We start from the raw sequence: 14,483 nt of genomic DNA on the forward strand, positions 1-14,483 counted from the left end.
TTTTTCATATTATTTTTCTTTTTCTTTTTCTTCTTCTTTTTACCATATTTTTTTGTCCTTTTCTTCTTCTTTTTTTCCATATTAGTTTTTGTCTTTTTCTTCTTCTTATTCTTGCATATTACGTATTCACCTTTCTCTTCTTCATATTCTACTTTCTACTCTTCCTCTCTGTCTTCATATCTTTTATTTAAGTTATTATTTAAGCAAGTGGGCACACTCTAAGATATGTCCACGCGACTCAAGTGACTTGGATTTGTATTTTGGGCCAGAGTCCACAATAATTCAACATAATTCTACTTAATAAGTTATTATTTAAATAATTCTACTAAATAGGCCTAAAGTTTAATGTCAAACTTCAAAAAAATTTAATACACACAAAACCTTAGATGAAAGTCATTGACACCATCTACTACCAGTCTTGTTGACATGACGATGACAGTCGTTTTAGTACATGATGCGATTGATGATGATAGTTTCTCATCGCCACATCAATGTCATGTCCAGCCATGCCAAACCCTTGTGGGAGCAGGAGGTAGGGAGCATTAATGTTCACAGATGGGTGAGATATAGCATTATGAGATGGACAAGATGGGATGGAATGGATATTTGGTCAGTCATCCATCCACTTGTACTTTTATCATCCCATACAGTATCATCCGTTACTGTCTCACATCCTCAAACAGTTCCATCCCAAAAGGTACCCATCCAGGAATCGATTTCTATGCATATCATGATGCCTATGAAAGATTAACTTTAAGACCAAAATGGCAAAAAAAAATCATCAAAATATTTACCCTTTTCTTTACAGGCAGCCATCCCAATTTTCCATTCACCAGTTGATCCATAGTGCCCAGGATTCTGACACGTGGACAAGAGAGAGAAATGAGAACCCCAAGTGGGAACCCATCAAGACGACCTCTTCAGAACTGGGGATGAGAAAAGCCGGCGGATTGATATGATTGGATCATTGACCTGCACCAAAATTACCACCTGTAAGAACTATGAACATGGGAATTAGGGCTTATTTCATGAAACCTACCTCGTCAGACGAAAGCGGCAGCCCAACAATTGGAGAGGACTCATCTTTGACCAGGGTCTGCAAAGTCAACTTCCAGCCTGGCAAGTTCTTCTCTCTGGAGGCAATCCATGGGCAAAATGGCCGGTGTTGCCCAATTGGGTCAAATTTGTTGCCATCGTCAGATTTATTGGACATTAAACTTCTCTTGCTGCCTGCAATTCATTAGAGAAATAATCAATTTCTTGCTTTTGGCGATTAGGTGAAATTAATAAGCCCTTCATTCCATCTTTATGATAACTTGGTTAAAGAAGCTGCACATCAATACATGGAAGAGCCATCAAAACATTATTTCTAATGAGAACTTGGATTGTTTTCCCAATTAGCTCAAACGTGCTTTCATCTTCACTCTTATGAGAAGAAAGTTCCGGTCCCATTTCGAGATATGAGACCTAAAGTTTGGTCCAGTCTGACATGATTTCGGTTCTACAGATCCAAATCACAGTGAAAGTCAAAGTCGGAGTCAATTTCAGTGTAAAAAATAAATGCAATTAAAAAAATCAATATCAAGGTAAAAAATAATGATTCCCATGATCGATTCAGAGAAATAATAAACTCTCCATGTCTTGTTTCAGATGATTAGCTGACATTAATAAAGCCCTCGACATAATCTTTTATAAAATAAAGTTAAACTCACTGGCACCATCATAGATCACCCATCGGCATCATGCTTCATCACCCATGGTGCCAAATGGATAAACTTTCAATTCAATCTATTAGTTTGCTGGGTCAATGTATTGCCATCGACATACATCACCCATGTTGCAAAATGAATGATCCTTCAATACCTTTTTTTTAAAACAATAGATCCTTCAATACCTTGTTCCGATAAAAATGCTAAACTCTTTGGGCATCACCATACATCAATGAAGTCGCTATATGAGTTACTGAGCCTCATCATACCTAATCCGTAACACTAAATAAATGGGGAAAACCCGTTGGCATCATCATTCATCACCCAAGTCGATAAACAAGTAAATCTAAATATCATAATACATCACCCAGTCTTCAACTTAAATAAACCCTACAACTTAAATATCATAATCCTCATTTTGGAAAACTAGGGCATATTCGTCGGCATCATCATTTTGTAAGAGATCCTCGATTAAGATGAAGATCACCCCTCCTAGAGCCACTAAACCACCAAACACCAACTAGAGTTTTAAAAAGGAATATCTCGATGGCTCATTAGGGTTGGCCAGTTCAAATACTGGTATTTACACCTTGACGGGCCAAAGCCCTATAAGGCACTCATTATTCACATGAGAATAAGTGACAGAACATTTGAGCCAATTATACATGTGGCTCGCTCTAGTAATTATTCTAAAGTGAGAGAATGAATAACTAAACATAACAATAGAATGAGGGGAATAACGAAGACGCGAGCCAACTATAGAATGCAACTCCCTTAGAACTATCTATGAACCCCATTTTACCTTTTTAGGCAAGCCCAGAGAAAGTAAAACGACAAGATAGAGTTATTTCTATAAATAAAAGATTGTAATGGAATGTACCGGCGGCCTCTTCACTTGTGCTTGCACCAATTCCTTCCGATCCTCCCTCGTCTATCAAGCGAGTCGAAGTGTCATCCGTGTTAACTGACATGTTATGAGAAGTCGCATCTCCATTCAACTGATGATCATCAGACAAAATGGGCCCACGCTCTTGATTTTCTGATAGGATCATCACAAAGGGAAAGAAAATGTTAGAACCCTAGTTGTTGATCTGATCATGGGCCGCTAGGTAGGGCCGGCCCACTTTTGTGAACCCTTTGGGTGAAGGAGAGTAAATAAAAATAGGGGAGAAGTTTATGAGCCAGAGGATAAGATGGTCTCCCCACTCTATATAGAGGTAGAAGCCTTTCAAATGATACCAAACCACATTGAAGATTTATCAAAAATAAGAAAAAGAAGAGAGAAAACTAGATGAGAAGCTAGGATGGCCTAAGCCTCAAGAATTTCCTGATATGGATATTATTGCCCTCAAGATAACCGAATACAGATAGCTAGAACCTAGAAAACCTCAAACGATCGTTCGACTGATGTGTCTTTCAGTACATTATTTGTATTCATAACCGTCTGGTGAAGCCTCGAGGCTACAAATTTCCCACCCGATTATTAAATGAACATTTATGGGCCTGTTTGGTCCTTTGATGCGTTCGTAATAGGACTGTATCATCAAACCGCCACCTTACCTATGTAAAATCTTGTTCTTCATATCTCTCTACATCCATCAATCCCTTTACACCCATCCCACTAACTCGGTCAGTGTCTTAACGCACCTTACTCAACCCCTTTAGGCACGCCCAGAGAAAGTGCAACGACATGCACTATTTCATCAAGTAAAAGATTGTGATGAGACATACCGACAGCATCTTCACATGCACCACTTGCTTTAAGTCCCTCCTCGCTCACCAAACAAGATGAAGAATCATCTATGTTAATTGTCACATCAGGACAAGTTGCATCTCCATTCGACTGATGATCATCAGACAAAATGGTCTCCCCCTCTTGATTATTTGAAGGGTTTTGATTGGGCTGATCTCCAATCTGTTGATTCTGGGCATGGCTTCTTTCCACAGCACTGCTTTCAAATACAGCACGCAGATTCCGGGCGACAATGGGCAAGGAAACTGTGGGTTTTAAGTTCTGCTTTGTTGGCGGGGGCCCACCGGCAATGGTCAAAGTCAAACTTTGATTTGATGGTTCTTGCTCCTGTGTTGGATCCTCAGGAGACTCAATCAAGTTGAAAAGCTCAAGAGGTTGCGACACAGTAGCGAAAGCCCAGAGCCCAACGCATGATCCACACAGTTTGCACTCTAATACTACAGATGACGGATCATACTTTTCTTCAGATGCTGGATTATCACATATCTCATCATCTCTCCGGCCAGATATTCCTGAAATCGACATGACGCCTGCAATCTTTGGTGAAGAATCTGCTGTGTATTTGACAACATATGGAACTGGGCGTGGTTCCCATCCACATAGACTGAGGATCTTGTGAGCCTGTAAATAGTATTCTTTGGGTTAAAATACCTATGGGTGAGAGGAAAATAAGAAAAAATAGTGACAGTGAGTAAGCTGACTGCGTAAAGGAATAAGGCTGGAATATGCATCCTTCATCGCGAATTGTTCTTTAGGTTAAACTCTTGATGATTGTGAGAAAAAAAACATGGCTTAGGCAAAAATATAAGAAAAATTGGTGACAGCGAATTAGATGGCTGTGCAAATGAATAGGTAGTGAATATACATTATTCATTGTGTACGGTATACAGACAAAGTGACTATTTTTTAAAGTCATGATATTATTCAAAACATTTAATGCTTTATGAATGAAGATAGATTTATCACATGATCACTATGAGAGTCTACGAAAGGAGGAAGCATTGAGGACAATAAAAGAGGTTCAACAACCTAGAGGAGGACACGGGCACAGGGGGTGCTGACCTGGCAGAGTAACTAGCAGTTCTTGACTTGTAGTTTAGGTAGGAAAAAAAGGAGACTATAAATAAACGAGGAAAACCAGAATGAGGGATATGTTTGGACAGAGGGATTTCTTGCAGTAAGAAGGTTCTTGGAGGACAGGGTTCCATTCGGCCTAGGCATCCTATTAGGGTTCTTGATCCATCTTGGGAGCTCCAGTCAAAGTTGTGGAGCACATTTTTACAAAGCTTGAGTGGAGCGGAGCTCCATATTGTAAGTGATACATTTCCGTTCTAGAATTCTTACCATTTTGATACAAAGTATGTATTGACTTACCATCACGGAATGTGTATAGCTCATCATCATTGAACAGAAGAAAAAAAACAGAGAACCGCTCTAGGATAGGGTTTCATATCCAGGATGACTATGACGAGAGCAGGATGATGAGTTGGTCATTGTCCTCATCACTCATCAGCCCCTAGGATAAAGACCTATTCGGATGACTACAACGATGGACGATGCCCTTCATTTAATATAATTTTTCCTAAATTATGACTCTCTCTTGATATCAAGGATGACAATGACAATTTTTTTTCGAATGAGACAAACGAAATGACGATGATAATGAATAATGAGTCTCATCCTCATCCATAGGTAGTTCGAGATGACGGTGATGGCTCATCATAGCCATCACTGTCCTAGCCGCAGACAAATGATGAGAACAACTATGATATACGTGGGAAGCATATGAAATATAGACAGCACTAACATCCAACGCCACTCTAGTTTACAAAATATAGATAAACCTCATACAATGAGAAGAGGTGGGGCTCCTTGACTTCACAAATTACCTTAGAAAATAAGGAAACCAAAAGAGTATGGCACATGAAAATGACAAACGAATCAGACAAACCTGAATATACAAGATGCTGTCGCCAGCATCATCAACTCCAAAAATCAAGCTTCCTATGTTTTCCGTCAATTTCATGCCACCATCTAAATTAAACGTGGATACAGCTTGCTTTGTCAGGAAAATTTCAAGTTGAGGGCTGTTCATAAAGTCAATCGCCATCGACGAGATGACGGGGAGTGCAGAAACCCGAAGCCAGGCAGCAGAACGTTCTTTAAAACCCTGAATCAATGTTGGAGCTGGCGTAGGAGGAAAAAAAGCCAAAGCTTCCTCACATATGTTATCTGTCCAAGGGCAAAGCAGCTTATGCCCACTATCCAGTTTTAAGCTGAATACAGCAGCGGCCTTCTCAACTGAAATCAGAGAAATTTATTGGTTAGATCCCCAACCACAGCCAAGGGTATTTCTGTATTTTTTAATACTTTCCCTTAAATTGCACTCCTCTAAGGAGGCCAGACAAGAAATTGCTGTTTTTCTTTGAACTATAACGAGTGATGAACACCCGACGAATCGGTGAACCTCCCGTCAGGACCACACAAGCCCGTTACATGCTCATCAGTCAGCATCAAAACCTCTGTCGTTTCATCATGCTTATCAAAACCTCACAAGAAGTTGTTGTTGACTATAGTGTTTGGAAAATCTAGAATTGGGAAATTATGAGAATCTCATTGTCAGATAAATAGCTGTCATTGACATTTTCAGTAGCAGCTTGAGTGACAGTGTTGATTTTGTCATCGTCATCCTGCCATAGAAAAATGATGATGGTGATTTCAAGATCATCACTCCTCATCTGAGAGAGGATAAGTGTTGTTGAATCATCATCGTCATTCTGATGAGGACAAGAGACAAAGATGATGACAAAGGATGTATGACGAGGATGATGACGAATCATCATCCCGCTCATGTCCTTGTTCTCTGTGATGGATGACAATAGTTGAATCTCCCTGGGAAATTCTCCCAGAAGAAAATTCACCCCGTGACCTTTGTTTCACTCTCTCTCTACCCTTACAAGATCATCCCAACAGAGAGCTATCCGAGTTCTCTATCATTACCACTCAATAAAAGAATTAAAATACATTGATACAGATTTCGGTGCTGAAACATAGGTAGTATAATAGCCATTAACCTTGCTGCAGAGTCCATGATGAAGGATTAGAAAAGAGAAGACGTGCCCCACATGCCTCGCACGCGAGAGTATCCATCTCAACGTTTATCCATCCTCTTCTCGCACAGTTCACTGGGTCGATTGCCTGTGCCACGTAGGTTAGGACATGAAGAGAACTGAATACCACCAAAAAAGTACATTAATGCCATGCACCAATTCAAAATGAACTAATTCAAGGCATGTACTATGTCACGATCATATATATCAATAATAATTCCGGGTTGACCACCAAGTTTTGGGTGGGCTTCCCTCTTTTAATTTTCAAAAAAAAATGAACTAATTCAAACAAGAAAAGGATCTTTCTTATTCTCGAAGCCCAAGGTGAGGGCCATAGGAATTGATGGAGAAAGGTTTCTTGGTCTCATTCATAATATCTTGGTAAGTAATCTTCTCCTTCGCTCATAATAACAAATCTAATCAATTGTATCGTATCTTTTGTAGTCAAAATCGTCTAATGCTTTCAATAGTTCTGCTCCAGACATTCTCCAATAAACTATTATCAACCAGACGGCAAGAGGGAGGTGTTGAGATAGATCTCTTATTCCAATATCGTGATTTCATTAGCACATCTTGATAAATAATCTTCTTCTTCGATGATAACAATAAAATGGAAACCGTTCAATGGAACATTTCTTAGGAGAATAATCGGCTAGTGTTCTCAGTAGCTCAGTACCAGACAATCCTTATCGAACTATCAGTAACCAAACCGGGGGAGGGGGAGAGAGAGAGAAAGAAATTGAGAAAGATCTCTTGCTCTTATTTATAATAATGTTATTTGATCGACACATATTGGTTAATAATCTTGTTCTTGAATCATAATCAAAAACTGAACCACTTCATTTGCATCATATCTAAGGTGAATATCATCTACCGCTTATAATGACTATGCCCCAGACATTCTCCAACGAATTATTAATAATCATACGGAAAGAGATAGAGCGAAAGAGAGAGGACCTTGGGTTTGCCGAACCAGGTCATGGCCTTGAAGGTGGCCAGCCGTCTGATCAGATCTCCACGGTCCCAGGGACGACACGGCGATGGGCCCTCCTCCCCCCTTGCCCTCCTTACCGACCTGTTCTTCTCTAATTCCACTCCAAGCTCCCATCTCCGACGCTTCAATGGCGTACCCATCTCCTTCCCAAAACTACCATTCACAAAACGAAGATCCAGACAACAACCCATTTAAAGAAAACCAAATCGGAGGAAAACCCAGAAGAAGAAAACCCATAAAACTTGAAGGAGGACGAACCTCGGAGAAGGCGGGGAATGGTAGAGCTTGTCCATGATTCTCTTGAACTTCTTCTCTGTTTCTTCCGCCATCTTCTTCCTCGGCTTCTTCTCTGCTTCCACGGCGATCGTTCACTGCTCAGGCAATCCTTCTCTGCTCAGACTCCATTGAAGCTCTCTCCGATGGAGCCCACGATTGCCCATCAGACCCTCGAAATGAGGGAGGACGACCCACTTTATACCGACCCAAGAACGCCCTAAAAACCTCAGCTTTCAAGAATTTTGACGTCGGATTTTGTTACACGTCAACGTCGTCGTCTGTCGTTGACGGTGACGATGACGACAACCATCAATTTTGCTAAATTTCAGTTAAAATAGTCAAATAGTTGATGAATTTGGGATCATGGATGATTGACGTCAATGTCAACTGTTATTTCTGAATTTAGAGTTCATCTGCTGGAGCCAATCATATACCCAGAAGGCCCTCGAAATTAGAGTTTATCCACAGTAAATATTTTTCAGCAATTTCTCACTATGAATTTCATTGCTGTGTTTTTAGCTCTCTATGTCTACTTGGTACATGTATTATTGTTTATTCTATAGTACATGTTTCGCAGTTTATTTTAATGATTGATTAGCATTTTTAGTTTCTGTGATTAGGGATGACCGTAATCTAGTTATTTCAAACTTCTCCTTGCCATCGGTCCCTAGTTATTTCAAACTCCAATCAATATGTCAGAATAAAAATCTTAGATCCTAGAAGGTCATATGATGTTTATTCAAAATACTAACTTTTTGTTAGCATACAGACATATCATGTTTATTCCTACCATTTAACTTGTTGTTAAATGGTAGAACATGTTATCATGGGCTTGGTCAATGGGACACGGTTTGACATACTTAGTTGTTAGGCTTATCGTTAGGTTTTCATTTAGGGCTCCAAGTACCTCAGGGCCAGATAACTCATTGTATATTATAAGTGAACCCTAATCAAAGAGATTGAATATCTATATTTTTCTCATTGTGTTCTTCATTCTCCCCCCACCCCGTTCTATCCTTTATGGAAAGGTCCCCATTCTTGAATCAGTTTCATAGCCTAGGAAGGATCAAATTTAAGGTTTATGGAATATTTACTTCAAGCTGATCACATTCTCCAACTCGATGACTCTTTGCTTATTCACCATGTTCAATGAGAGAGACAAAAGTCATCTTCCATCCCTTGCTTACATGACGAGTTTGATCTTCTGATTGATTGAAAGCAGGAACTCACTGATACTCCACTGCTATAAGAAGGGCTTGTAACTTCTCTGGCACCTTCTCTACCATGCCCAATTAACCATGATCTATTAGGTGCAGTTTCCCCTACTACATTTGTGGATATTTTTTTCATTGACAGGCTCAAACTTGAGCCCCTTGGGAATTGCCACAACTATGGGGATGCATGGCTTCGCACGTGTAATAACTTTCTACATACTGATTGGGGGCAGGCATGCCATCTTCATTTTTGTTCTCCTAACTAATTAGGAGGTGACACACTCTCTTTATTCCACAACATTTTTTCTGTAGATACATCTTGGTATGATTTCTCTACATGGGTGGTCCTGCTTCCTTGATTTTTCTGTCCCATATGAATATTATGTCTATGTTGCATATATTTTTATGGCTAAAGAAAAACTGAGTGCTACATCCACTTGTGCGGGTTAAAAATAGTAGACACCTGATAACTTGCAAATTAACATAATTAATTAATGAATTTTAAATTATATTTATGTGTTTTAATGACTATATTTGCATGTTATCATATAAAAATGAAGATAAATCACTTACACTTTGATTTTACTATTATTTCTGATTTTTTATCATTTTTACATGGAATTTAACCTCATTTCAGTGAAGAAATATTTTTTACAGGGCCTTAAATACTTGGCTAAAGGTTGGTAAGGGCTTTCCTAATTTTTCTGGAATTTTTCCATATTTTTATATAATTTTTTGACCATTATATAGCCAAGAAATGATTTTTATATATTTAAATAATACATATTTAATTTATTTGGAATTTTATAATATATTAATATATTTATGAAAGGGCATCCACGTCATTCGCCCAAAATTCGGGTGAATAAATGGATGTATTTTATTTAAATATGAATAGAGAGAGAGAAAATGAGCATTATTGGCTCATTATGGCATCGCAAATCGCGATGCCATAACGAGCCAATCATTAGCTCATAAGTAAGTCTATGTGGCGCGCAAGGCAACGAAAAAAAAAGAAATAAGTTTTTTTTAATCTTCGTGCAATAAATGCACACGGAGATTCTCCACGTGCATTTATAACTTATCTTAGTCGTTAGCGCGTGCATTTAATGCACGCGCTAACCGACATTTTTTTTAGGAAATCGACGTTTTACGGCGTCGATTCGCCGCGTGCATTAAACGCACACAGAAATCGATGCCGTAAAATGTAAAAAAAGGGACGGTAAGCTTACCACATTTTTTATTATTATTTAAAAAAACACAGGCCAAAAATTACGGCTCAACGGGAAAAATAAAGAGAAGGGGGTGACGTGGCATATTTATTGCCATTTAAATATAAGAATCGATTTCCAATCATTGCGGGCGGCGGACGCGGACAATCACGTGTCGACAACGTTATCCAAGGATGTCGAAAACAACGAAATAGAGGCTCAGCCAATAAAAAAATTGGTTTTTCTTATATTGAAATGTTCTAACGGCCTAGATTAATTTGCAGTAAAATGACGATATCTAGAGATCTAGATGTCCGATTGGGCTGAAATTTTGAGGGCATGTTTGTCTTTTCCCCCTCTAAAATCCCTATGGTTGAATCTTTAAATAGAGGTCTGGAAAAGGGCGAAAATCACTTTTTGAAGCTCTCTCAAAGGATTTGGCTAGGAAGGACACAAGAGTTGCTTTGGAAGTCGACAGTTCTTGATTCTGCACTCAAATTTGTAAGTTTCTGATTTGTATTTCAATCTTCTTCTTGAACGATTCTAAAATGCCAAGGCATGGGCGAAATGTGCATGCCCTAGAAGTTGTTTTGAATGAAATTAGCACTAAATTTTGATTCTGATTCAAGATCTGGTTTTTGATCTTTAATTCTATATCAATTTTGAACATTTCTGCATCATTACATTTTTAATTTAGGGTAGGATTTTTTCCCCAAATTCTTCATTTTCTCTCTCTAGGTTAATTTGTCTAGTTTCTCTCTCTAGATTTTGATTTTTATTGTTCAGAAATCTAATTTAATATATTTAGTGATTAAGGGTATTTATAAATTTTATTGTATAAGTCTAAACATCAAATCAACGACATATTTACACACATTTTTAGGCTTATCAACACCACTGCTTCAAACTGCACCAAGAAACTTAATTCACTTCCAAAAATCTGTAACAGATATCAAAATACTTTGTGCTGGTGTTCAACTCCTTCATTTGACTGATGATCCACCTTTAGATGCCAATTCTAGGGACCTTAAGTGGCAGTGTGAAGAAGATGTCCTCTTTACATGCGTCTTATACTCCATGGTTCTAGGCATTAGTGAAGTTTATGCAGATCACAACAATGTCAAAGAAATATGGAAAACCATTCATCAACGATAATCCACGAGGGACCACAAATCACACCTATTCGATCTAGTTAATCACACTATGCCAGTTCTTCGATAAAACTATACTACTTCAGAATATCCAAGTGAAATTAAATCCTTCTGGAAGTAAATTGATTTCTACATATCACCTACATCCAACTCATTAGTGCTAATATGTATTACATGATAGGGTCCACTGGCACCTAAAAGGTTGTTGGCACAAATTTGAATTGGTTTGAGCCCAAATATACAAAAATGAACATAAACTAAACTTTAATGGCAAAGTTCAACATATTATAAAGGAGGAAAAGAGAACGGGATTTAGTTCTGATTGTATTGCTACCACACTAACTCAAATTTCAACATGTAGTGTCAAGCCCATTCAGTTGTGCCTTCCATTCAATCACAAATTGACCACAATCAATAGGGAACCGAGAAAAACAAACCTAAGGGACCAAGTGGAGATGAGAAAAATATTTTGTGGTAAAACCATTGTTGATGAAAAAGATAATTTATGGGCAGTTGGCATGACTTAAAAATATCAATGGAAGGAGTAACATCGTAGTAAAAATGGTATAATATAGGATGGATATTAAAAATCTTATTGAGTCAACAAGTGATAAATTGTGTAGACTTCCACATCTCCAGAGAAATCTCAAGGCCACAAAACTAGTTGTATATACCTCTCTAGCAAACTATAATACACTGTTATGCTTCTCAATGATAAGCAATTTCTTCACAATTATGCTATTTTGATATTAGACTCATGAGCTACTGATCATATGACCGTGGCGTAATCTACATTTAAACAATATGATAAGTGGCATGCTTCTAAGAAATTTCAAATTGTTGATGGTACATATTGTTTTTGACATAGGAAGTAAATGTGTCAAATTGAGACTCTAGATGATGTCTTACACTCTCATGGACTCTATGTTACTCAAGTATATGTTCAAAGATTATATGGAATTATATCTCATATACTTGTATTTGACAGAGTTAATGCCTTCTTGTGTGACAAGATCAAACGCCTCACGCGTGGTCTATCTAGAATCAATGATTGAACACAATACTAAGGCTCTTCCAACCAAGGCAAATCATGGTTGGTGTTGATAACAACGGAGGCTATGGTATCCAAATATCCATGTCAACCACTAAGAGGCACCAATTATGGATGGTTGATAAACAATTGGGCCATCATTCATTCAAATGCTTAAAATATGTTTTCTTAATATTTGTCACGAGATATGTATGGACATCTTTAGGGTCCAAGTCTTTGGTTTGTCAAACATAAACGAAACACTCAAATCTATTTGATTCTTCAGCCAATACTCTATTTAAGTTAATCCACTACGAGGTGTGGGGGACAGTACACTTCACTGTTCTACGTGGTTTTGTTGGTTCCTCTCCTTATAAACAATTTTAGATGTTTTACTTGTATCCACTTCATGAAACATAAAATCAGATATCTGTATTCTTATTAGGGAATTTGTGGTTGTGATTCACAAATTTTATGGTACACTAACTACGTGTGTATAAACTGGTGATGGCAAAGAGTTTAATTGATACTGAAATGACCACAATTTTTAAATCATCATGCCCCCATACAACTCATAAGAATATAAGAGCATAAAAAAAACCTCAATAATTGATCCTTCAAGATTACAATGAGCCCCAATACATACAAAAAGGTATTTAATCGTCCATAATGACATCTGTGAATCATCATGCCCCCATACAACTCATAAGAATATAAGGGCATAAAAAAAACCTCGATAATTGATCCTTCAAGATTACAATGAGCCCTGATACATACAAAAAAGGTATTTAATCGTCCACAATGACAGTACCCTTGAAAATACAACTTTATTGGGAAAAGCAATACTGATAAGACAAAAGAGAATCCTGGAGGCCTAAAAATCCTACTCAGAGATATTCTAGGGCTTGTAGAGTCTGTCGTAAGATATTATGTGGCGCAAGTAGATTCTGACAATATAAAACAGAAGATATGTACCTCTGAAAGGATGTAACAAATACTCATTATATATTCTAGCATGAGAATAATCCATTAAAGTATTCTGGCACATGAATAAACTATAGAAATGTTTTATGGGTGTCTAGGCACTTTTTTGCACATTTTATTAGTCTCTAGAGGATTCTTCATCTTGAACCACAATAGAATACTGTCCAAGGTCCAGTCTAAATAATACGGATAGTAATCTCGACGAAACCAAGTCTTTCCTACTACCACAATATCTAAGGCGCTTTTTTAGGACCCGTCTTCAATCCCTACACGATATTCCAATTATCTTATGACGTTCTATATAACTCAGTAGGAGATATGGTCATAAGTGTATATGCAACTCTATTTCCCTTAAGTCGAATGTTAACATTCCAACATGTTTTCTCTACACATACAAGTTTCTTAATGCAACTTCAAAAAATAAATATTCCACTGTCATTCCAAGAGGTGTTCATACAACCTTTTTTTATAGAAGCAATAGATATTGAGATGGACGCCATATGTACTAGTGACATTTGGGAATCGCTTCCTCTGTCATATTAGGTACAAATGGATTTACACAAATGTTACTCATATGGTCAACTAGAATGTTAAAAAACATGAGTTGTTTCTCAAGCATGTACCTTAAATAGATTTGAGCGTATGAAGACATTTGCTCATTTCAGTATATTTTCTCATTTCAGTAGCCATGGTGTATGATTGGAACCTTTTATAGTTTGATTTTAAAAATCCTTTCTCCGTGGACATATCAACAAAGAGATGACCATGAAACCACTGAAGGGCGATGACATACCTCATGGATGATTTTGTCACCTTTGGATGGCACTATATGGACTTAAACAATATTGTCGGGCATGATTAAATGATGGACTCAAGCCAACCAAATATTAGGTTACCAGAAGGATATTGGGGATCATACACTCCTTTATCTTTACTCAACTTCTATTACTCTTATGATTATGTATGTCGACAATATTCTTATTATGGGGAGTGATATTGCAGGTATTGAAACCTTTTGCCTACAATTAAGTACACAAATTGACATCCAAAT

At 37.8% G+C, this 14,483-nt stretch overlaps 1 protein-coding gene across 1 annotated transcript; it reads right to left on the reverse strand.

Moving 5' to 3' along the window:
* Nucleotides 1–767: 767 nt before the first annotated feature.
* On the reverse strand, nt 768–8,022 carry LOC144700761 (C3HC zinc finger-like protein). The gene is made up of 8 exons (XM_078572270.1): nt 7,825–8,022; nt 7,530–7,719; nt 6,537–6,660; nt 5,414–5,763; nt 3,441–4,083; nt 2,590–2,748; nt 1,040–1,230; nt 768–972 (listed from the first exon to the last, which is right to left on the reverse strand). Exons 1-8 carry the CDS (start codon nt 7,893–7,895, stop codon nt 907–909), a joined length of 1,794 nt encoding a protein of 597 aa, XP_078428396.1. The 5' UTR covers nt 7,896–8,022; the 3' UTR covers nt 768–906.
* Nucleotides 8,023–14,483: the final 6,461 nt, after the last annotated feature.

The sequence above is a fragment of the Wolffia australiana genome, chromosome 3, assembly GCF_029677425.1.
Source record: "Wolffia australiana isolate 7733 chromosome 3, ASM2967742v1".
NCBI lineage: Eukaryota > Viridiplantae > Streptophyta > Magnoliopsida > Alismatales > Araceae > Wolffia > Wolffia australiana.

What these genes read in the sequence shown, in the direction of transcription:
- LOC144700761 (XM_078572270.1), bottom strand. Translation starts at nt 7,895, where the DNA reads ATGGCGGAAGAAACAGAGAAGAAGTTCAAGAGAATCATGGACAAGCTC. An exon ending in ACAGCATCTTGTATATTCAG is followed by an intron (nt 4,084 to 5,413) that starts GTTTGTCTGATT and finishes TACTATTTACAG; the next exon opens with GCTCACAAGATCCTCAGTCT. An exon ending in CACAAGTGAAGAGGCCGCCG is followed by an intron (nt 1,231 to 2,589) that starts GTACATTCCATT and finishes AATGAATTGCAG; the next exon opens with GCAGCAAGAGAAGTTTAATG.